The following is a 24,022-nucleotide window of genomic DNA, read 5'->3' as shown; positions in this document are numbered from 1 at the left end:
TTCGCGCGCGCATCGCATCGCTGTCGTAGCAGGCGGTTTTACAAACGGTTGTTTGCTTTGTAACACATCTAAAGCATTAGGCATTAAAGCACGAAAGCGCAAGAAAAGGATTACAACAGTGTGGAAAACAAGCCCCCCCATGCAAAACACAAAATTATTAGTGCAACCTATTGGTGAACAATAATTAATTCCCTTCGTTCGCGTTCGCTGCGTCCAACACACTCTACGGTTTGTGGGCTGTTTTGGGTTTTGTTTTTGGGCCCAAAACAAAATAAGGAGAAAAATAGTAATAGTGCGGTGTTTTAACATCGGTTGCCCAGCAAAAGAAAAAGATCAAACGACCACGGTCCACGCAGAACGTCAAGTGTCTTCGCAGCAGCATGTCAACAATTTAGTGTACGGCCACCGGGAGCGAAACACCCAGCGTCCAGTGCAACCGATAACCAGTGCCGGAATACCTTCTGCTCCCGTTTCGTTGTTGGAACGATTCTTTTCTGTTTTGTTTTTGCGTGAACAGTGCAACCTTTTTAGCAGTGAACAGCGAAAGCACCGTGAAGCTGTTATCAATTTTGTGCAAGCCTTGCTGCAGCTCAGTGAGTGCATCGTGTGCATCCGATAAATTTACAAATAATATATAGAAATACACACACATACACACATATATATATATACACCTATGGTGCCACGTTTCGATGGCAGGTGGATGGTTGTAGTGCGTGCTAGTGAACGGAACCGGCAAGCAGAACCAGCGGCAGTAGTAGCAGGAGCAGCAGCAGCAGCAGCAGCAGCAGCAAACAAGCAATGATTCAGGTCGACCCAGTTGGATATCCGTCAAACGTGAAAGATGAATCCAGCGCAGATGAAGGTGAATTTCCTATTGCTTCTTCCTTCCACGATCTTTCCAAAGAAAATGGACAACCAATTCGACCATAAAGTTCCCCCAACCGTGAGTGACCGATGTTGCCGACGGCAAACTGTCACACTGCATTGGATCCTCACGTGATGATCTGGTGAAGATGTTTTGCAAATGAGGCGATGAAAATAGGGGAATTGCTCGATTAAAGTTTGGAGGTTTGGAGTTAAAATTCCGGAAAACGCCACCACCGTCCCGCACGAATATCTTAATGGGGTACGCGGGGTACGCAGGTTGAGATGAAGCCGACAGCGGCAATCAATTATATTCATAACATAACATCTACTCGGTAGACGGTTTCACACCACCAGAAAACAGATCCAATTTCTGGATTGAGAATTAGTGGAGAAAAAAACGATAAACAAATATCTACACACACACACGGAGAGAGATAGCGTTCTGTAAAGTGGGCATGTTGGCAGGTTGGAAAATAAATAAATTTTCCACCACCCCCCTTCGAACGCTTCAAACCGGTGGAGGCCCCCCCCATCTGTTTGGGGGGGTTGGGATTTTCCCAAAACCCCCTTTATTTAATGTCGTCTCACCGGTGGTGTATGGCGGTGGAAAGCTTTTTTTTGCGCGTTCCAAATCGATGGCCCCACAGTTGGCGCTGTGGCTCCCATGGCAACGCGAAGAACGGAACGTGGAGTGAAAATAGGAAAATCGATCGTACGCGCTTTGCACACACGCATTAGATCGGTGTGCGTGCGTGTACGCATATGCCAACCACAGCAGCTCTCAGCCCGAACTGCTACGGAACTGAATGGTTTCTATCTAATCGATTTATTTTATTTTTAATCGATCTCTCACTGCTACTGTACGGCATCGAATGGTTAATGCTTGTTTTTGCTCCCGTTCGATCCATTTCGGCTTTGGCAGGGTAGGAAAATTCGACCAGGGAAATCGGGTGGTTGAAAAGTCACCGCACACGGTTACGATTTATTAATCGAATCGGCAAACGGAACCACTGCCTGCTAATAATGTAATTAATAAACTGATTTTATGACCAACCCCGGGGCCACGGAACCAAACGCACGGTACGCAAACGCTGCTAAACATCAAACCGAGGAACGATTAAAAACGAGGCCAGATAAATTAATACGAGCGCTCCTAGATAAATGGATGGCTTTAGATAAAGGCTTTAATTGATGTATGCAATTTTGCTTTGCTAAGGTGTATGAGCCTTCGCCGTCGTAATTGGCGAGTTAAAGTGCTGGTAACGGACGAACCGGAGTATCGCCCAACATCAATGTTGTTACTGTGAGGATACAAAAGGGATACAAAGTCGATTTCATACCGCAAGATAAGATACAGGCTATCGCAAATCGCGTCGTGCCTCGGGGACATTATGTATTCTATCGTATGTAATGAAATGAATTACGATTGACATTTAAATTACGTAGCGATTGGAATATGAGGTGCTATTTCATTAGTTTTTTGAAATTTATCTTCACAAAAGTGTTGGCTTAAAATGTTTCTGCTAGAGGGTGTCTTTAGAGTTTAACGACTGGTAGTATGCAATGGTAAGACAGGAGGGTTGATTTTTGATTTATTATTTCCTTTTATAAATATGTCGCAGTACAACATTTTAATAACCCAAAAGCTGTGAAAACCCTGAATTGATATGCCAAAATATTCTGTTAAAAATGTAGTGTCAGTAATAAAAGTGATAACAATTTTTGGTAGAGTTCTTTCAGTAAAACTTTAAGATACTTTACCGCAGGAGATAAGATCGTCGATTTTAATTATGAATTGCATACTTTGAGGCGTGTACAATCCCAAGAGCACAAAACTTGCATGAAGAGTTGTTGATGGGAGTTTCATAGCACAGGTTTTAAGTAAACCTAGTTATCATATTACTTCCAGGTTTACAGTCCTGGAAACTTAGGTGAATGGGCGCTCAATTTGTATTACTGGTAAAAATTCTCCAAAATACTATGGACTCCTCTAAATATTAATCTACCACCCAGGACATTACGACATTTCGATCATTAATGTTTTGTCTTTAGAAGTCGTCAATATAGTTCTAATGTGCCTTTATTGTACTCGTCTCGAAGTTGTCTCGATTTAATAAAAATGTCTTAGTGTGTATGACATAGTATGAAGTTTTTGAAGATTTTTTAGCTCATTGTACGAGCCATCCAATTGTTGATATAAATTAAATATATGAATATTTGCGAAATGATTTGGCATACATTTTGAACACTAGAACTCCCTAGCGTTTGGGGCGGATTTGTATAAATCAATTTGTACTTTATAAACAATTTTGAAGAGATGGACTATGTTTCAATAGTGTAGAAAGCTTTTGCCTTAGAAAAAGCATATAAAACTTATAGATACAGTATGGTAGAACTGTTTAACGTCAACAAATAATGTGGTTTAAATTAAAAAGAATCTAATCAGGATGTCAAAATGACTTTCCCTGTAGTCTCTGACTGTAAATTTTTGATTGTTAAAAAACTGTGTAGGTTTTTTTTATTATCATTGTGTGTTATGTATACGGATAACCATAAAAAATTACCAAGAACTGCGTGTGTGTATCATCTGCCCCGCTGCTTGTTACCATATGAAAGTATGAATAATATTAATATTGCCCCGGAAGGATAATTTTTCTGGATTGCATTTAAATTGTTTCAACCCTTACTGAAAAAGAGAATATAATTTTGTTGTCCAATATCGCTTTATGCACATTTTATAGTAGATGTCCTTGGCTCTTCCTGTTACTAACTGTCAACGGTAAGACATTAAATCTTGTTTCAATATGCATTTAACACAATCGAAACAATGTTTCCCACCTTATCTACTCTTTTTTATTGCTCACTAAATTACGTTTCAAAATCGATCTAAATTCAAACCTCAGCCACACCAGGGGCAAGCAAACAGCAAATTGATCGATCGATCGTCACTTACTCGGTTGGTTTCCTATTTTTTGCCGTTTACCAACAGCCCCAACGTACGTGGCACGTTAAACGAACGATCGGGGAAACAAAAGCCCCACACTATTGCCACCGACCTGCCGTTTTGTGACCTCGTGATGATCCCGCCGATCATGTTTATGGATGATTCCGTACACCCTTCGTGAGCTTTGCTAGCAATTGCTACTTACAATAACGCTGCAGCAAGGGGGTTGATAAAGGGGGTTGAAAAAGGGGGTTGTTGGTGGAAAACTGGCGACGTTGATGGGCGGAGTTACGAGCGCGTTATGATTTGCTTGATGCCGCCGTTACAGAATTGTTTGCGATGTGTGGTGTGGACCAAGAAGAGGGATGCCTTGTCGTTTTTTTGGTTGTTGATTTGATCTAGTGTGCTATTGTGTATTTCTTTCCTTTCTTTTCGCTCTGCTCCCTATGGTGTGTGCTTTGGAAGGGTGCCCACCCCGACTGCTCGCGCTGTAAGCCGTATAATATTCGTCCAATCCGATCGATGGATTAGCAACATTATATCGCCGTTGATTCGTTCGCCGTCTATTTACAACGCACCAACACACATACCAACCGAACTCATAAATCAAAAGGCATCACATAAAGCGTTCAACGTGTCCCGAGCGGGGTGGGAAACTAATGTGAAGGAAAAGGGTTTGCTCTAGTTCGCGGTGCACAGTTTTGACACAGTCCGCGCGATGGATGAGTGTGTTTGCCTGTGAGACAAATTTTTGGTACACTGCCAAATGATGTTCGTGATGCATTTTAGCTGCGCTTTGGGGAAAATGACACGGCAAACTGGTTTGCCTTCTGTTAAGGGTGGTGCATGAGGGCGCAAGGAAATAGAGTTCACACATTGTATCGCGTAAGTTGGCTCGGCCATTATTGAAAAGAGTTTAATTTCACGCCCAAGCAGTGCGCCGTCATTTACTCAGCAAGGTCATTTATAAGTCGAATTGTATAATGCTGAGAACAGCGTGCTTTATAAGGAAGTACAAGGAACATTGCTGCTTACAATAAAATTTAATTGAGATAAAGTTTTAAAAATTGTTACTTAAATTCTTATAAACAAAAGTTTAAAAAGAATATTCCACCACCCGAAACATGCTCTGGATCTGGATCTGGTTCTTGTTTGATATCGTCATTAAAGATAAACTTTAATGAAAGGATCCTTACGGCCCAAAAAGGACAAAACCCTAGTCTTTGGACCGAAAAACCCAGAAATGACCGTCATTAAGCGAGATAATGGACGCAGAACACGGAACCGCTCTCCTTCTCTCATTCCCTAGCTTGGTGTTTGTGTGTGTGTGCACCACTGGAATGCCGTAGAATGTTGTCCGTTTTGCCTATTTTAAGTGACACCCGGGGTCTAGGAAAATACCTTCCAGAAGTGATTAAAAATTAAGATACACCAGATCCAAACAAAACACCGACGAAGGTATGACTGAAACCCTCAAAACATTTTAGAATGTTTTGCGATGTTCGGTAATGGTGAGCTGAAAACAGCGACAGTTAACGAAAGGTGAACCAAGATCATCTACATAACTTCAATTGGTATGGTTTTAAGATGACAGTTTGTACACCAAGCAGGGGTGAGAAACGTTTAGACAGAACTGCACCAACCCCGCCTCACCGAAATGGCGTTGTATTAGGGTCTTTAACAAAAAAAAGAAAGACCAGTAAAACCAGTCAAAGTGAAGAAAGCGAAGCAAAAAAAAAACGGGAGCAATAAAATTGTAATCCACACCGTAAAATGGTCCAGCTAAAGATAAGATTTTTATTGTTATTGTTATCCAGTTAAGCTTGTGGCTGGAGTTTGCTCGCCGTTACGAGGGGGAAGTTCGGTTAGCCCCGGTGGGTTATTGCAGCGCTGTTCTGGGCCAATGTTCTCGCGTTTTGCAGGCAACGATTCGCATATTTGTTCCGGATTATGAATCTGTTTATAGTACCCCCATCGTTCGTTTGGTCTGGTTGTTGTTAAATGACATTCGCTGACGATCACACGGCGATGATGATGATGATGATGATGTTCAGCATGCGCCAAACGATCGCTGACAGATGATGGGACGGGACGGATATTTACCATCGATAAATTTCCCCCAACCCGTCGGGAAGGATTTCGCTCGGCCGGTACACACGGTTTCCGTTGAGCACAGCACTAAACAGATGGAACTAAACAGGTTCGTCTTGTTCGCATGTGATGACATGTATAAATTACACTTTTGGGGCAATCGAAGCCCTCGGGTTGTCCGTCACCTTCGCTCGGGGTGGGTTTTCCCTCTGAGAAAGTGGGAAAAATCGCTTCCAAAACCGCTTTTCACTGCACACGACGGGATCGAACAACACCAATCGACTGTATTGGAACGGTCTTAATCCTCCCGGAAGAAAAACATCGTCAAATGTCAGCACTTTTTTCCTCTAACTCCAACTCCACCAAACCGCAACACACACACACACACTCTAATCGGAGTTGTGTCTATGAAAATGGGCATTAAGCTCGCTCGGTGTGCCGGATCGGATATGGCTAAATCGGACAGCGCCCGGCAATCCTGGAGTGGAGTGGAAGAATTTCTCCTCCCAAAGCTTCCTCTCCCCCTGTGTGTCGATCGTCGGTCCAGGCTTTGCGAAACTGGTAATTGTAGTCAGTGATTTCGTTTTTCGTCCCGTTCGCTCCATACCTTTCGCCCGGTGCGTTAAGTTTCGCGTCGGTGAACTCGTTTTGTTTCGCACCGATAAGGCGAACCGTCCACCGGGGTTCGTCCGAGAGGAGGTTTCGGGCAGCGAAACAAACCGACCCATAAAACGAAGGATGCAACGTTTCGATTGGTGTGTGGGTTATCCCGTGGGCTATCGCAGCAGCAACGGGGCAACTAACTGCTCAAACGGAAGCCACCGGACAGATGCGGGTCGGAAAGACTTAAAAATACAAGACGCAAAAAAAACGAACAAACTATTGAGTAAAGTCGCATAACCCGGTAGCGAACTGTTGGTGCGTAGTTTGTCGAATTTTAAAATGGACGATCGCGAATTTTCGAAATTCCTCCCACAAAAAAAAACCCCGAACCGATCGAGCGTTTGTATGCGTGATCACGAGGCACTTGTGAGAAGGAAAAAAGACAACAAGGCACCACTTAATATTGATTGATCGGGGCAGCACGAAATATGCTCCGGAATATGCGGTGTACCGAAAGCAGGCCCATCATAAAGCAAAACGGATGCGGACTGGTTCCGTTCAAGCGGTGTTTTTTTTTTGTCCTGTACGGTGGGGAACTTCGCGATCATGTCTGTCATGCCTGTTGTCGTGATTTGGATCTTGTGTCCGCGGCTGTGTGTCTTCGCCAACGTTTGCCTTTTTTACCTTCTCCATCTCCCGATCGCTTCCAAATTCCAAGCGGCCCGATGTATCGATCGGCGATCGGGCCACCATTTTGTTTTGGGGCCAAATTAATAACTCGTTTTCGTCGTATTTTCGAACACGCGAAGCCATGATGGTTTCGCGTTGGTTCAGGTTAATGTGCTCTTTACGGTGGGGCTCGCGTTTGAATGCGTTCGGAATGCAAAATATACCGCGCGGTTCGATTTTTCGGTCCTTATGGGCAGTGGAGCCGGGTGTGTGCTCTGATTTAAATGAGCATCCATTTACTGCTGGAAACGGGAAAACAAACGGGAACGAGGGGAACAAAAATGTAAATCGCTTACCAGTATGGGATATTTCAATGTGTTTGCACTGTGAAATAACAATAAATAACCGACACAACTACACGCCGAGTGGCGTAAATGTGAGGTTCCGCTCCTCCGGTCTCCCCGACACCCGAGTGGGTTGATTTATTAATTTAATTTGCCAGACGAATTATAATTAGCCTAGCCGATGGCGTTGACGAGAGGCCCGTCCTGAGCCCGATCGGTCCAGGCAGCTATGGTGATTCGCTATGACTTTTGACACTTTTTTAGTCCACCGGCAGCAAAACCCGGCTGCCCCGGGGGCACATTAAAAAGTGTTTGGCATTAGCATAAAGTGCATAATATGATGTTTTCTTCTTGGTTAACTTGATCGTTCATTATTGCAAATGGCAGTTTCACGGTGTCTTCAGGAGGTGTCGTTTTTTTTGAGGGGGGAAAACCAAGCTAGCAACACTAAAAAGGCACAAATTAAACGGCAAGTGTTTTACCGGGGGTTGCTCGGGAGGTTATTTCGTTGGTTAATTTTCGCATGAAGTTGTTCCAAAACGGCCCAATGCATATTTTACGCTAACGGTCGCAAGTATTAATTCAAATTGGGGCGGGGAGTGCTTCGAATTGTATTTTAATTCGCACGCTAAATAATTGCACCATAACGTGTGATGGTTTGCTGTAAAGCCAACACGAAATGCGGTGATGCTCTTTATTTAATCCGCCGTGAAAGCAGTGCTTGTTGGTTTATTAATTTTCACCCAAACAACACCCTTTTCGCTATCTGCGAGGATGAAGTGCATACATTCAATTGATAAGTGGAAATGAATCTCACTGGTTTTGGCATTTCGATAGCTGCTGCAAAGCCGCTGATAAAGCTGAAGCAGGGATTCCAAATGGGGCAAGTAAAAGATGTGTCTTCTCGAGGATACATACACGGCACACACACACACACATTGGCATGTGGTTGATTCACCGTATCGCCAAGTCGAATGGTTGCTCTGGTACGGCGTTGTAGGCAATAAAATAAAAATCACCCATAACACGTAGGGTTGCAGTGCAGTGGAATTGACCACATCAGAAGAATTGAACTCGTGGAGCAATCAGCAGGCCGGTTGGTTGAACGAACCCCTGCCACGTTGCAGTACCGAGGTGGGGAGCCATCGGTGAGGTAGATTGCACACCAAAGCCGAAAGAAGAAAATCAATTTACAACGCCCTACACACAACACTCGGATACCCATCCCGGAGCATCACTTGGGGTTTGTTGCAGCAAAAAGGGACGATTGCAGATCGACCATTTTTCGATGGGGCCCCTTCGGGCGAAAGAGGGATGCTTTCGAGATTGGTGTACGTGTGTTGTCCTGTACCTGTGAGAAGGCGGGTGAGGAAAGATGGAGGTACGGGATGGAAGGGGAGGGTAAGACGGCGGTCAGTTTTGTTGGGCACATGAACATATCGATTGAAGGCAAAACGAACCAACACACACGTGCTTGACCACACCCGGTCTGTGACGGCGAACGCAACCGATTGAAGTTATTGCATTCAATTTCAGAATACACTTTTCCTTTCTGGTAACGCGAGCATCAACTTTCCTGCCTGTCTTTGCCTGTTCCTCTCGCCCATTGAATGGTTTTATCGTTCGATTGTCAAACAGTGTTTTTCCTTTCTTTCTTTTTTGTTATGAAATGTGGATGAAATGGTTCGGGAACTTTAGTTTATCTCCCTGCACACCGATGCTCCACAGTGCAGCGAGGTAAAGGGTCGATCGCATTTGAAAGGTAGTGATTGGTTTTAGCTGTGTGGGTCTTTGCTTATCGGTGGTACAATGATTCAACAGTCAACGACTGTATGAGGTAGAGAAACGAAGAAAATAAATTAACACTTTCAAATGAAGAGAATGATTATATTAGTCATATTTTTGTACTTGAAACGATGCAAATATTTTTCTTTAAATGATTAGAAATTTGACGCTCTACTAATGTCTAATTTCGACGTACGATGAGCGTATGGTAAAATGTTGTCTTTAAGGCTCTAATTATGGCTTTTAATTAAAAATGATTCACCGAAGAACCGCAAATTATACCATAATTGAAATATGTAATTATTTTCTATTGAAGGTGTTTGTTGTAAGCCATATATCTGACGCCGAAGGAACAGACAATTAACCAACAATCGAATCGTTATCAATATTAAATGCAACCAGGACGACATCAAATCAACATAATAATGCAAATTCGATTAGGTTTGCGAAATTGTGTTGACTTTTTCAGTTATGTAAGCTGATAACAAAAGTATATTATTCGTTTTGAAATGCCACAACGTGCGGCATTTAAACTATACGTGACGCAAATTTAAGCTAGTGTAACGTGTAACGTCCAAGTGAATAAAAAGCTCGAACAGAGAGCTAAAGTTCAAAATGTAGATTTCAGATATCGATATGTGGCCCCGCTGGACACGATACGATTTATTTTGACTTTATCGTAACTGTTATACGCGGATTCGGCTAAATGTTGATATTGCCTTCTATTTTGATGCAACACAATTCTTTTAACTTTGATTATCGATTTCTTACAAAAAAAACCTCATGAAATGATGAATGCAAAGCAAGATGTCTACTTTTGGACTTCCAAGTGTAAACGGTTTTACTGTCGGATTCGAATCACGCAGATGGCTTACTGCGATGTATCTCGGTAACTGTCTATATTTTAGACCTTTTTGTAGCAGATATTTTTAAAGCATCTTTATGGTGGCATGCATATGCGAATTATTATAACTATTATTATTTAAAAAAAAAACAAGCTTGGAATTTTTGCAAGTCGAAAATTAAACGAACCACAACCTTCCTGTACCGTCCTGCACTGAAGCCGGTTGCTAGCTCTCAAAACCGCAACGTAGCTTACGTCTTGCATAATCAAATTCCGAGTAAAGAAAACATCAAGGATACCGCAGCGGCTTAACTTTCCCCCGACCGGAACGGTCAGGACATGGCCCCGCGGGATAATGAGTCACATCTCGCGCGCGCAAGGAGAAAAGTCAACAAAACCCCCAAACACGCCAAACGCATTGCCGTCTTGTTCGTGATGCACTCGCGGAACGCAATCCGCCAATAAATAACGGGGTTGAATCATTTGGAAAAGCCAACTCAAAATGCGTGCTAAAGAAAGCGAATGAGAGAGAGAGAGAGAGAGAAAAGGGAGCAAAACGACCGATCATCCTGTGCAGTCTGGATGGTTTGCTGCTTTTAAGGGAATTGATTCCATGATGCCTCGGAAGTCCAAACATGCCGTCCACTCCTCTGTCATCCAACGTCCCACACACACACACACACGCACATGCTACGTGCACTGGACATGGGACATCGGGAACATAAATCCAAAATGAGTTAAATTTATAATAAATATTATATATAAATTTAATGCCCGACAGACAGCCAATCGGGCAAAACATGTAGTTTATAAGATCGAAACGGAGAGCTTTTAGTTCGACTTATGGTCACACGCACACATACACACTCGCGCCTTTTGCCCTGGCCGGTGGGTCCGCTGGAGTGCTGGCTGTCGTCGGGGTGGTTTGTTTTTTTTTGTTTTATTTATTGATTTGATTTCGCGTTTCATTCCCGCCCCGATAAGTACAGGGGTTCCATCGTCCCTGCTGTCCACACCACGCGATGGCCACGATCGTTTGCACCACGGGCACCAGGGATGATACGTTCCTTTGCCGTGTTTAATTCTCGCCTGCCTTTTATGCCTAATAAACGAATGCCTAAATGGTGCGAATGGTGCAGTCGGGGACGTGCACACTCCGCCGCCCCACCCGGTGCATCCGGATGATCACCCCGGACAAAGGCAAACAGCGATCGGCAACTAACGCAAGCCTCGGCATCATCTTTTCGCAAAGCCATCACCACACGTTCAGCAGGCGTTTCATAAGCGAAAAGGGCGATGGTGGGCTTAAAGTGAAGGATCGGTTTTTGATCGGCAAAATGTGGTGGTTTTTTGTTCTTTCTTCGCGTCCAAACCACACCGTTGAGCTTGATCTGACGCGGTACATGAGCGCGAGTTGAAGCTGAGGGCACATGCCAGCTGTGTGTGTGTGTGTGTGCGTGACAGGACAGACGGCCCTTGGGAGAACGGCCATCGGATGGTCGCGAATGTCGGTTCGGTGTCGGTTATTCATGCAATCGGAAAGTGAGGTTGGTTTTTTTTGCTGCAGTTTTGCTTCCCCCGTGCCATGCGTACGTTTATCGCATCGACGCATGCGTCGTCGATTCAGGGTTCGATGGCGGTTTATATGCATCGTTATTAAAATATGGAGTTCTTGCGAAACAGTGTCGTGTGTCTCCTTTCTGCGAGATCCCCTCAATCAGTGGGCCTTCATCACAAAAATCACCCTTCAGAACAAACCCTTTGCCAACCTCGTTTGGACACTTTTAAAGTCCTTAACAAAAAGGGGGGGGGGGTGTTACGAAGTGTGGTCGATACCTTAAGTATGTTTTTTTTTATTATGTTGTCTTGTACATACTTATATCCTCGTCACCACCCCGCGGCTCTGGTACATCGATACCAAATGGGATGGCGATCTCATTAAAACGCTGTTCCCAACCCAATTTATTGACGGCTGTTTGTGTGCAGCTCGCGGGCAGTGTACTCCTCTATATGGATTAAAGATTTTTGAGGTTAAAGCGATCAAGTGCGATCGTTGTTTATTACCGTTCCATCGATCAATGCTGAGGGTTTGTGGGTTGTGGGCACTCTCCCCACCTCCCCCTCCCCCCCTTACGCCTTATTTTGTGTCGCTTCTTATCACCAGCAATGGCGCGGTGCGGTGTTCATCGAATGCTTGTTCGAGTGCGATCGCGTCTTTGCATTGGGATGCACCGGATAAAGCAGCAACCATATCGGGGCGCATAAACATGCCAAAGGTGTAGTAGATGTGAAAAAAGGGGGAGGCAATTTTTATCACCAAACGTTGGTGCCAGGCGGAAAAGGGAAGCCCAGAGAGTCCTTTGCTGCGCATGTTTTCTTCTGTATGCGAATGCAAAATACGATCGAGCGAGTGAAAACAGGTTTTGTTTTTGTGCTTTGGAGGGAAAAGGAAGAGAAGCGGAAATGGGAGGCACAGAAGGGTGGTGATCGGAAGGGTAGAGCATAATTTGCAAAACTCCCGAACCCCGAAACAGCAGAGATTATTGGCCAAGCGAAAGAGATGGAATGCAAACATGTCGAAGGGTTTTTTTTTTAGTTGTCGCCGCGGCATGTCGATCGTACCGAAAAGGGCTTTATTTAAATTTTGATTTCGGCCCTGAAACGGTTCGGATAGTTGGGTAGCTCGAGAAACGTGTTGCCATAATTTTACTCCCCTCCTCTCCCAATACCCTCACCCAGCTTCCCACATTCTCGCCCCCTTTTACTGTTGCAACACTGGTTGTTCATCCATCGCTATTTGTTTTCTCTTTTTCGCCCAACCCGCACGCACACAGATATGAAGGAGAATGGTTGTACAGATAGCGAGCACACAATCGCGAAACCGTCGGCGCAATTGTTAGCGAAGATGTCGGAGGAATTTGCCGAAAAGGCGGCAGCGGCGGCCCGGCTCAGCGATCATCATCTTCATCATCCGCATTATCAGGCGGCCGGGGCGACGACGGGCCGCCATCAGCAGGCGCATGATCGGTCCGATGGCATCACGCCGAGCGAGGATAATTTAAGTGAGGATGAGAACAACGAGGACGAGGAGCTGGCGGACGGGCGCAGTTCGGTTGCGGCGACGGCTGCAGACCGGGCGGCTGTGAACGATCGGGCGAGCGAGCACGACGGTGATGAGGGTGGCGGTGGCGAGGACAAGAAAGGCCACGGGGAGTGTGGTACCGGTCGGAGCAGTCCCCGGTCGCCCGTGTCACTGGTTGGGCGTGTGAGCGTTAATGAAGGGCTCGGTTCGATGCTGGCCGGGGCGGACCATCGGGACGAACCTTCGAACCTGGCGGCGGCCGCAGCAGCAGCCGCCTTGGGTGGTCCGGCCGCGGCAGCCGCCCTAGCGGCAGCGGCCGCCGCAGCCGCAGCCGCATCGGCAGCCAAAAACACCAACCCGGCCGCCGTCGGCGGAGGCACTCTGCCCGCGGGCGACTTCAACCCGGCGGCAGCGTTCGGATTCCCAGCAGCGCCACCCGCACCCGGCATGTCCATACAGGCGTTCCAGAATGCGATAGCGCAGTTCACGGCGAACGCGCTCGCCAACAACATGGACAACGATACGGTGGTGAAAAACCTGGCCATCCTGCAATCCGCCCTGTTCACGCTGCAGCAGCAACAGTTTCTACAGTTCCAGCTGATACAACACCTCCAATCGCAGCTGGTGAAGAAGCACACGGAAAAGGAGGACTCGCCACTGCTCGGCGGTGGTGCGGGATTGGCCGGGCTCGGCAGCAGTGCGGGGACCGGGGTAGATAGCGCAACGATCGGTTTCCTCAACAACAACAACAACAATCACAACCAGCACAATCACAACAAGGGTAGCATGCAGCATCACACCAGCAGCAACAATGGCAGCAGTCGACATCATCCCCATCATCATCACCACCAGCAGCAGCAGCAGCAACAGGCAGCCCAGCATCTGCAGCAGAATGTCAAAAATGAGCCGCAGGATTTGCGGAAATCGTCGCACGGTTCGGTCGAGGCGGACGAGGAGGAGGAGGTGGAGGAGGAAGGGATTGAGGACGCGTTCAGCAAGAGCTACCAGATGGCGAACATGATGGCGGCGGCGGCGGCAGCGGCCAAATCGCACGTACCACCGCACGTCAGCGAACTGCTGCGGCCCTCGATCCATCCCGTACCGGAAGAGGAACTAAGGTAAGTGCTTTTCTCGAATGAAGTCCCCTTTTTCTCCTGTAGCAAAACGGCTACGCTGAGGTCGCTCAGAACGGGTGGAGTCATATACGATTCGTGTTGGTTTGTTTCGCTCACAGGAAACCGAAAGCGTCGGACACGGGCAGCAGTTTGTATGGGCTGGGTGGCTCCGACAAGCGGACAGCAGGCGAACAGTCGTCCGTTGGGCAGTCGAGTGCATCCTCGCTGGGCACTTCAGGTTCCTCGGCTCCCACCACCCAATCGCTCGTGTCATCGAGCGCCTCCAACGCAACAACCGGTCGTTCGGAGAAGGATGAAATCCTGCCGTACCATCAAGAGCACGGCGGATCGACGGGGAGTTTTTCGTCGCTGGCGGCCAACATCATCACCGACCATGCACCGTCGATGCTTGGCGAACCGAACTCGCTAGCGATGCTGGAGAAGAAAGCCCAGGAGGTGTTGAACTCTGCCTCGCAAGGTATCCTCTCCAACAATCTGCTCGACGAGCTGGCATTCGCGAACGATAAATCGTCCCCGAACGGGCGCAATGATGCGGCACTGTTCAAACACCGGTGCCGGTACTGTGGCAAAATCTTCGGCTCCGACTCCTCGCTACAGATCCACATCCGGTCGCATACGGGCGAGCGACCGTACAAGTGCAATGTGTGCGGCAGCCGGTTCACCACGAAGGGTAACCTGAAGGTGCACTTCCAGCGCCACTCGGACAAGTACCCGCACATCCCGATGAACCCGAACCCGGTGCCGGAACATCTGGACAAGTACTTCCCACCGCTAATCCCGCAGGAAGCGCTGAAGGAGCAGCAGCAGCAGCAGCAACAGCAGCAGCAACAGCAACAGACGGGCCAGTCACCTTCGCAGCCTTCGTCCATGCCTACCGGAGGTCCCGGAGGTCCCGGGGGTCCCAACGGGCCCGCCGGGTTCCCCGGTGTCGGGGAGGGTCGTGCTCCCCCCGGATTCCCACCGCGCAGTTTCTTCCCCGACTTTTACATCCCGCGCCCGCCCCACCCACAGCTGCAGGATCTGTTTGGGGCGGCAGCTGCGGCAGCGGCGGCGAATGATGCCGCAGCACGCAATCCGGTGGATCTGTCACAGATGAAGAAACCGGTCGATCCGGTACCGACGCCGACGCGAGATGCGACACCGGAAATGCGCAACATGCACTCGCCGGAGCTGTCGAACGATGCGCCAACGCCCGGCGGGGCCAAGATTAAGCAGGAACCGATGGACGAATCGCTGGATCTGTCGGACAAGTCGACGAAGGTGACGGGAGGTTCGGGCCGGTCAACCAGCACACCGATCCAGCACCACCGGGATATGGACGAGAGTAAGGATGGCTCCAAGGAGGACGCCCAGATGATGGACCACTCGGATCACCTGAAGGACGACAATGGACCGCTCGGGGTCGGAGCGCTCAGCGTTCTGAACAGCTCGACCAGCGAGAAGGAATTCCCGCTAAAGTTGAAGAATAATTCGATCGAAAATCTGGCCACGGTACCGTCTGTGTCGCCACCGTCGAGCTCGTCGTCGGGATCGCTCTACCAGGACACGGTGCTGGATCCATCGTTCTATGCGGCGCATCTGCCCCGTCCCGATAGCAACGACAGCTCGTGGGAGAACTTCATCGAGATCTCGTCCGAAACGTCCAAACTGCAGGAACTGGTGGACAACATCGAGAACAAGACGTCCGAACCGAACCAGTGTCTCGTGTGCAAGAAGGTGCTGTCGTGCCGAAGCGCGCTCCAGATGCACTATCGGGTGCACACGGGCGAGCGACCGTTCCGGTGTAAGATCTGCGGCCGGTCCTTCACCACCAAGGGCAACCTGAAGACGCACATGAGCGTCCACCGGATAAAGCCACCGATGCGTACGCTGCACCAGTGTCCGGTGTGTCACCAGAAGTTCTCCAACATCTTCGTGCTGCAGCAGCACATACGGTTGCACACGGGCGAGATGACGGATCTGACGCCGGATCAGATAAAGGCGGCCGAGATTAAGGATTACGAGGGTGGTGTGCCACCGCCCCCCCACCCGGATGCGCTGCGACTGAACCCGTTCGGGATGAGGCTGGCCAGCGAGTTCCACCAGCAGCAGCAACATCTCGCCCAGCAACAGCAGCATCAGCAGCAACAGCTGCATCATCAGCAGCAGCAGCAGCAGCAACAGAACAAGCGATCGCTAGAGCACTCGGATGAGGAGAACGATCACGAGAATGGGCCGCGACCCGGCTCGGTCGATCGGGGTGTGACCCCGATCGGCAAGATGCCCAAGGTACCGATCCACGAAAAGTTGAAGGTCAAGACGGGCCTAACGTCGCCGGCGATTGAGAGTCAGGTGGAGGACCTGCGTACGATGAACCTGCAGCGGCTCTCGATGCGTTCGCTTCCGCCCGCGGACGATTCGTTCTCGCGGGACTCTTCCTCCGCCAGCCCGACCACCGCCATGTCCACCGGTTCCGAGGCCAAGCGGCTCCGGTCGTCCAGCCCGTCGAACACGTCCTCCTCGACGGTACATTCGCGCCGCTCGCCGATCTCAACCCCACCGACGGTGGGCGGTGCGGAACAGGCGAGTGCGGCGGGCCGGGCCGCGGCCGCTGCTGCCGCTGCGGTCGCCTTCCCGTACGGTCCCCCGTTTCTCGGTATGCCCCAGTTCCCGCCATTCATCAATCGGCCGCCATTCCTTGGCAATGTTCCGATCGTGCCACCCGGTTCCAGCATGCCACCGTTCGGACTGTTCGGTAAGTACCAAGCGTACCGCCACACCACATACTTCCCTTCCACCTTTCGCATCTCCCCCCCCACCCTGCCTTCCCTTAATCCATCCGCTTCCTTCCCCCCTTTTACGTTACCTCTTACGCACTCCCGTTTTCCGCCATTTTCCGCCTGCTGCTCACCGCTCTGCCAAAACGTTGCGATCGTCGCCCGTTAGCAAAAATTGAACCAAAAATCTGACCGATCGCGTGCGCTCTCTCACAAACGCCTCACGTGTTGCGTGTATTATTTTTCTTCGTTCTTCATTCTTTTTTGCGCGTTTCGTTTTCACACAAGACAAGAGTAAAAGATAAACAAAAAAGAAAACACACATTACCCACCCATGTAGTGTCCCATTTCCCTGTTCCACGATCTACCTTTTCCTCCCATATCTTACACCACCACCACCTTTACCTCATCCCTTCCAGCCAAACCACCGATCCCTCCCCCCAAAAAAAACGTTAACCATATCGTTTCAGAACATTCAGATTTCTTATTACAGAAAATTTGATTAATTGTAGGCGTTCGTGGAAACACAACAACTTGTAATATTTGCTTTAAAACTTTCGCCTGTAATTCCGCACTCGAAATTCATTACCGAAGCCATACGAAGGAGCGCCCATTCAAATGTTCAATCTGCGATCGAGGATTCTCTACCAAGGTAAAGGAACAAAAAAACGAAACAAAACAAAACAAAAAAAAACAAACAATACAACTCTTCCCGTCCCTGTCTCTTTTCCCTGTCCAGTATAGAACTCCTTCTACTCTTTGGATTTTGTGTTTTTTTTCGGAAACAAATGTGATTTGATTACTTTTGTAATGGTTTTGCAATAAGAATTTAAGTGTCTTCCAAGTTCCTTAAAACACTTCTTTTTCCATTGTTCTGTGTTTTTTTTACACCTGTTTTGACTACGTTTTCCTCACTTTATAGGTGTCTGCTTTGTTTAAAACTATTTCTCTCTCTTTGTTTTACATTTCTAAATCACTTATCTGTTTGTGTTTTGCAATTCTTTTACAATTTGCAACGTGTTTTCCCGTGGTTTTTTGTTTTTGAATTTGAAATAAAGTTAATTTTCGTACTCCTCTCTTCCGCACTTTATCCTTCTCTTGTGTGAATAATTCCTTTAGTATTACACCCCGACCTTTGTAGTGTGTATTTTTAATGTCCTCTCTCTCTCTCTCTCTCTGTTTGATTGAGTGTATTTTTTGTATGGCTACGTACTCGGAATTGTAAAACAAGGTCAAAAGGAATGAAATGAAATCATAATTATAAATAGTTTAGGAAGGACAAATTAAATCATTTCACCGGAAAGGCAACCTTTTCCATCCCTTAAAAGAACGGCTTGCTTGCAAATATGCTTTAGAGGAACCAACGTAACTAAGACGGTATAAGATCACTTACAGAATACCTACAAGGAAAGGGATCATGCACGGTCCTTTCTTTGTGGCACTTCACATTTTACAGGCTTGACAAATGTCAACATTGCACGGTTGACAATTATGAGACGGCAAACAATGGCCTCCCCCCTCCCCAGAATGGGACTCGAAGGCTGAGGATCATAATCGCAGGGGATGCGTAATGTGTGCACCGAGATCGCTTCAGATATCGGTTTGGAACCAGAACAAAGACGTTACGTCGCGGTTCGTTGCGGTTCGGAACGGAACTCCCAATGCCAAATGGAGAGAAAGCAGCACTGTCACGAAAAAAAAAACCCGACAAATTGTCGCACAAAATGCGGAGAATGAACAAAAAAAAGGGAAGAACATTAGAGCGTGAAATGATCTTTTTCTTTTTGTGTTGTGTTGTACAAAAAAAAGAAAGGAAAAGAAGTGCAACAAAAAAAAACAACTCCTTTTCTTCCTTTCTTTGTCATCTCTCGAGCGCAATTATACGGTTAAAGTGGAAGCAAAAATAAGAGATCGAAAACGGCATAAGATTGAGGATTAAAATAGGCGATTAAATGTCGCTTGGAATCGAATACGGGCAGCAGCAAGATAGAGACTTGCATTACAAAAATAGCAAAGAATTTCATGCACGGCATGTGCTTATGGGTTTCGAAAACGGGGATTCGGGATTTGGTTTCGTTCGCCGAAGCGACAGGCCGAAAACGGTACAGACGGCAAAAAGAAAACACAATGCCGAACGCATTAAAGGCCATCCGTCGAACGATCGATCGACACGGATCGACATTAAGGCGGTTGTTGGAAAATGTAGAGAATTTTTAAAACTTTCCCTACCCCAACCCCACCGACCGGGGAGTTCATAAAGAGAAAAAAACAGTAGACCAACTATACGAATAGCCAAAGGCTGAGATTCGAGTTGACATTTACGCAAACAAAAATATTCTAAAACTGTTAAAAAAGAACAAAAAAAGCACGCAAAAAGAACGCTCACACCACACTAATTGCACATTACTTGTCCGCGTTTTATTTGCATAGTTTTCATCACGTAAAGATCGAAAGCCGAAAACTGTCTGGTGATCGTCGATCGGTTAAAACACACACACACACACTGTTGTCTAAAATTAAGCACCCAGAAGTGCATCTTTTAAATTGTTGTTTGTTGCTCTTTATCGTTTTGTTTTTCCTTCCCCAATGGCTTTCTCTTTATGTACTGCTACTGCGGAACTTTGCTGCCTTGTGTTTTTTTTTTGTTTGTTTTATTTTACTTATTGCCAGTGATCTTCCGCACATTATTTCTGCGATCAGCGACAACGATCGGACTCGCGCGAAACTGACTGCGGTATCGATAACTGGCACGCACTTCTTGCGCAATACTGCCATCGTATTGTGGGGCTTTGCTTTTACTTTGTTTGGTGCCATGCAGTTTTATCTGCTCAGTGCTTCTCTGTTTTTTTTGCTTTTGTTTTTTAATTCTATTTTCACCTTTTCTTTCCTTCATTATCGCTTCACCGCTTGGGTGTGTGTGTGTGTAGTTTATTTTGTTGGTGTGTTTTATTATTGTTTTAGTTATTATTGATGTTTTGCTCGTTGCGTACTGTGTTATGTAGCAGCTTGTTATTTCCGTTTCAGTGTCTCGTGTTTCGTGCTGCTTTCCTTAGCAGCTATCGGACCGCAGTATGAAGTTCCTGCATTCTCCTACTCAATTCCATTGGTGGGCTACTTAAAGATTCGTGATTCTTTTTGTTTTTTACACCAAAAAAAAAACATGCTACCGACGACTCTGTCGCCAACAAAATTAGTGAAATGTTTATTTGCGATGTAAATTCCCAGCAGGCAAAAGAAAGGAACAAAATGGGGATTTAAACACAAACCAAAGCGAAGCGAAGAAATTAAAGAATGTTTGGAATGGAGAGTTGTGGGAAAACTATCAACCAAACAGAAAAAAAACAGACAACATTTCCGAGTGGTGGCGTAGTTTATTTAAAGCTTTCCCTCAAATATCTTTCACGGCACAATTCAGTGCAGGACATGTTAGTGTTTCGCTGGTATGATTCTTTACATGTTTTGTGTGAGTGCGTGTGTGTGTGTTTTGTTTGCTTGTTTGAGCGCTTCTTTTTGTTTTTTTTATCTGTCCTTTGCATTCCTTTCTATTGCTTTCCCCTTTTACTCCTGTTTTCTTGTCCCTTGCTTTCCACCTGCTATAACTTCCCTCCTTCCTTGTATAGAAGTACACCTTTAAATAAATGGTTTTGTGTATTTTGCATCAAAATCAAACTAACGGCAAAATTCTTCCCATTCTTTACCATTCCCTTCACTCTCACAGGGAAATATGAAGCAGCACATGCTCACACACAAAATCCGTGATATGTTCGGCAGCTCGGGTGGCAATTCCGGGGATGAGTCACGCACGCAAACACCACCCCAGGATAACCATTCGCAGTCGTCCAATGGTTCGGAATCGCACCACCAGTCGTCACACCAGCAGCAACAGCAAGATGGCGGTGCGCAGGACTTTTCATCGTCCGGCGGCGGAAGACACCGTTACGGCGGGGGCAGCCGTGAACGGTCCAGATCCGCCGGCAGCTACGACGACGGACCGTCGTCGAAACCGTTGATGGAAATGGGTGACGGTGGTCCACCGCCGGAATCGGCCGTGGTGTCGGACGAGAATGGCTCGAGCAGCATGGCGTCGATTGCATCGGATCGGGGCAGTTCACCGACACCGTTGATGGCGGGCAGTGCGGCCGCGGTAGCAGCCGCTGCTGCCGCTGCAGCCGCCGCCGCCGCCGCTGCCTCCAACAACAACTACAACGAGTACGGCATGGGGAAGGAGGTGGTCGACCTGAAGAACTGGTGCCGGAAGCTGAAGGAAATGCCGGAAAACATTGCCGCGAGTTGATAATGCACGCGCGACAGTACGCTGGTAGGTTCCGGGCCTGGCGAAGGTTAAATAACGCGCCCGCGACGGCAACAATCGAATTTCTCTACCAAAGCTGAAAGCTGACACAAGACGTGGCGAGCAGATGGGCAACCGTTTGGGATTTGGAAAACAAAACAGAACAGAACAGAAACAAAAATAATCAAAACACACAGACACAGGTGGTGTAGTATGGCGCGATTTTGAGGAAGGACACACTTCGGCAAGAATCGCTGCGTTACATATCAAAGAACTCGTGTTCCGTTTCGTTTACCATTACTTATCGCACCTGCTCCTGCTAAACACACGGAGCGCTGCAGAGACTTTTGTGTTTTGAGTATTTGTAAATAGCCAAATTGAACGTTACTCCACGGCACCTATCTCACACATATATTGGCGGAGTTGTGGTGGTTGGAAGGTTTTCAAGTTGCGCGCATAAAACAAAACCAAAACTGACGCAACACAGCATAAATCGAAGAAGCAAAACAGCAAAAGTAAGTAAACACAATGTTATTCAAAAAAAAAAAGGAAGAAGTGAGTAAAGTGTTAGATAAAATCATGCAAAAAACAGGTAGGAGTTATGAAAGTACAGAAAACAAAAGAAAATAAGAGCAGCAAAGGAAAAAAAAACATAGAAAAAAAAGCAACAAAAAATATACAACAACCCCCTCCCAATCTAAATCGCTGTATGTGAGTGTGTGTGTGTGTGCGTGTCAGTGTGTAAGTGTATGTAAATGTACAATGTATCGTAGAAATTTGTGCAAAACGCGCAAGTTTGTAGTTAAACAACGCAAAACGCTCGATTTGATGAGTGACGGAAATGTGCAACACAAGTTGAAAATGGGAAATGTGAAGGGCAGTGGGAAAAAAACTCATTCTGTGTGTGCGTGTGTGAATGTCAAAATGACAGTGGGATGGAAGAGAGAGAGAGAGAGAGAGAAAGCGAGAGAGAGAGAGAAAGAGAGCAAGCGTTTTGTTTAAGTGTGCACACACAAAACGCATATTATCAAAGACAAGAAGAAAAACCCTTATATGTAGCATTAAGTTTTAGGTGTGTATAGCTGCGACAGCAAAACTATGAAGAGAGTAGACAAAACAGAAAAAAGTGAAAAAATAGAAAGAAAAAAAACAAACAAGACAGGAAAGAAGAAAAACCAAACAATCGGAATATTTCACAAGAAGCAGAACAGAAAACAATGCACGCGTGTTTCAAATCGAATCAAATCAAACAGGTCAACAGGGGTGGGGTGAAGCGTTCAGGAGTCTTTGCGTGCGAAGAAAAGTGAAAAGTGAGCTTTTCTGATCGATTTTTTTTGTTTGTGGTTGTTGTTGCTTCGGGCCGGAGGTGAAATGAAGGAAAGGAAGCCTCCTTTGAAACTGTGTTAATCATAAAATGAGTAAACACACGTACAGAACAACACATTGCGAAAACAAAAGAGTAAATTAACAAAGGAATGAAACACTCCTCTCGCTAGCTACAAAACAAACAAAACAAGTATGTGACAAAAAAAGAAAAAAAAAACACGGAAACAAAACAACAATGTTTTATATTAAGAAGAGGAAGCAAAACAACAAAACAAGAGCATCAATGTATCAACACGAACATTACAGGAATTTGTGCAGATAGTTTACGTTTGTTTTCCTCCCTCCCGTAATTCCCAATGATCGAAAATTTAGCTGTATGATTTGAACACTTTCCGACTCCCTGCAACGAAGGGTGACAAGGGAAGAAAGAAGAAAGATAGGAAGGAAGAATGGAACCTGGCCGATCATTTTAGGTTTGTTGCTTATTGCTCTTTGTGACGCTCGATTGTCAGTGGGGGCTAGTGGTGGTGGCGCCCCGGCAGTAACGATCGCAATTTCGAAATGAAACAACATTTTTGTGATAATTTATGTTATATACACTAGCTACTGGGAATATTATTCGTAGGTATTTATACTCTATTACTTTTAAGGCGCTGTTTTTTTTGTATTATTTCCAATTAATAAACCAAACCACTGTGGATGAAAAATGATAAAGTAATAATTTTGTGTGTTTGTTGTTTGTTCCGGGAAGAAGCTACCGTAATCTGCATCCGAAAATGGGAGGCCACTAAGTATACGAGAGGGTAACCTCGTCCACTTCAACAGGTTCTAAACCTCTCACGCCAGAGCGCCAACGCCACAATTCCATCTCAATTTGGGCCTACCACGCATCCTCTGTCCACGTGGACGACCTAAAAGTATTTTATGGGTTGGATCGTCCGGAGTCATTCGCATGACATGACCAACCCACCGGAGCCTGGCGAATCTAATCCGCTGTACATCAGTGAGTGCATCGTACAATGCATAGAGTGCGTCAATTGTTGCGGCTCCTTGATTGTCCTTCCCCACATACGGTTCCAAAAATCCTTCCGAGGGTCTTCCTTTCCAACGCGGCTAAGAGGGTTTCATCATGTTTGATCAAATTCCATATCTCAGAGGCGTATGTGAGTACTGGAGCTGAAGTTGGAGCTGAGCAGCAAAGATTCCTCGGACTGTAGAAAAACGATTGGTCCATAATTACCGTCAAACAAAGTCCATAGCACCTGGCACTGGAAAATTGCC

The 24,022-nt window shown here is 46.5% G+C and overlaps 1 protein-coding gene across 1 annotated transcript; it reads left to right on the top strand.

Annotated features, from left to right (window-relative positions):
* The first annotated feature begins 801 nt into the window (after nt 1-801).
* On the top strand, nt 802-21,418 carry LOC128710732 (homeotic protein spalt-major). The gene is made up of 5 exons (XM_053805588.1): nt 802-865; nt 12,985-14,350; nt 14,467-17,102; nt 17,637-17,776; nt 20,843-21,418. Exons 1-5 carry the CDS (start codon nt 802-804, stop codon nt 21,416-21,418), a joined length of 4,782 nt encoding a protein of 1,593 aa, XP_053661563.1.
* Nucleotides 21,419-24,022: the final 2,604 nt, after the last annotated feature.

The sequence above is a fragment of the Anopheles marshallii genome, chromosome 3 (assembly GCF_943734725.1).
Source record: "Anopheles marshallii chromosome 3, idAnoMarsDA_429_01, whole genome shotgun sequence".
Taxonomy (NCBI): Eukaryota; Metazoa; Arthropoda; class Insecta; order Diptera; family Culicidae; genus Anopheles; species Anopheles marshallii.
This window is presented reverse-complemented; position numbering and strand designations above follow the sequence as displayed.

Excerpts from the sequence above, each read along its gene's own strand:
- LOC128710732 (XM_053805588.1), top strand. The coding sequence starts at position 802 with ATGATTCAGGTCGACCCAGTTGGATATCCGTCAAACGTGAAAGATGAA. Across the intron at positions 866-12,984 it reads TGAATCCAGCGCAGATGAAG|ATATGAAGGAGAATGGTTGT; the intron begins GTGAATTTCCTA and ends GCACGCACACAG. Across the intron at positions 17,777-20,842 it reads ATCGAGGATTCTCTACCAAG|GGAAATATGAAGCAGCACAT; the intron begins GTAAAGGAACAA and ends TCACTCTCACAG.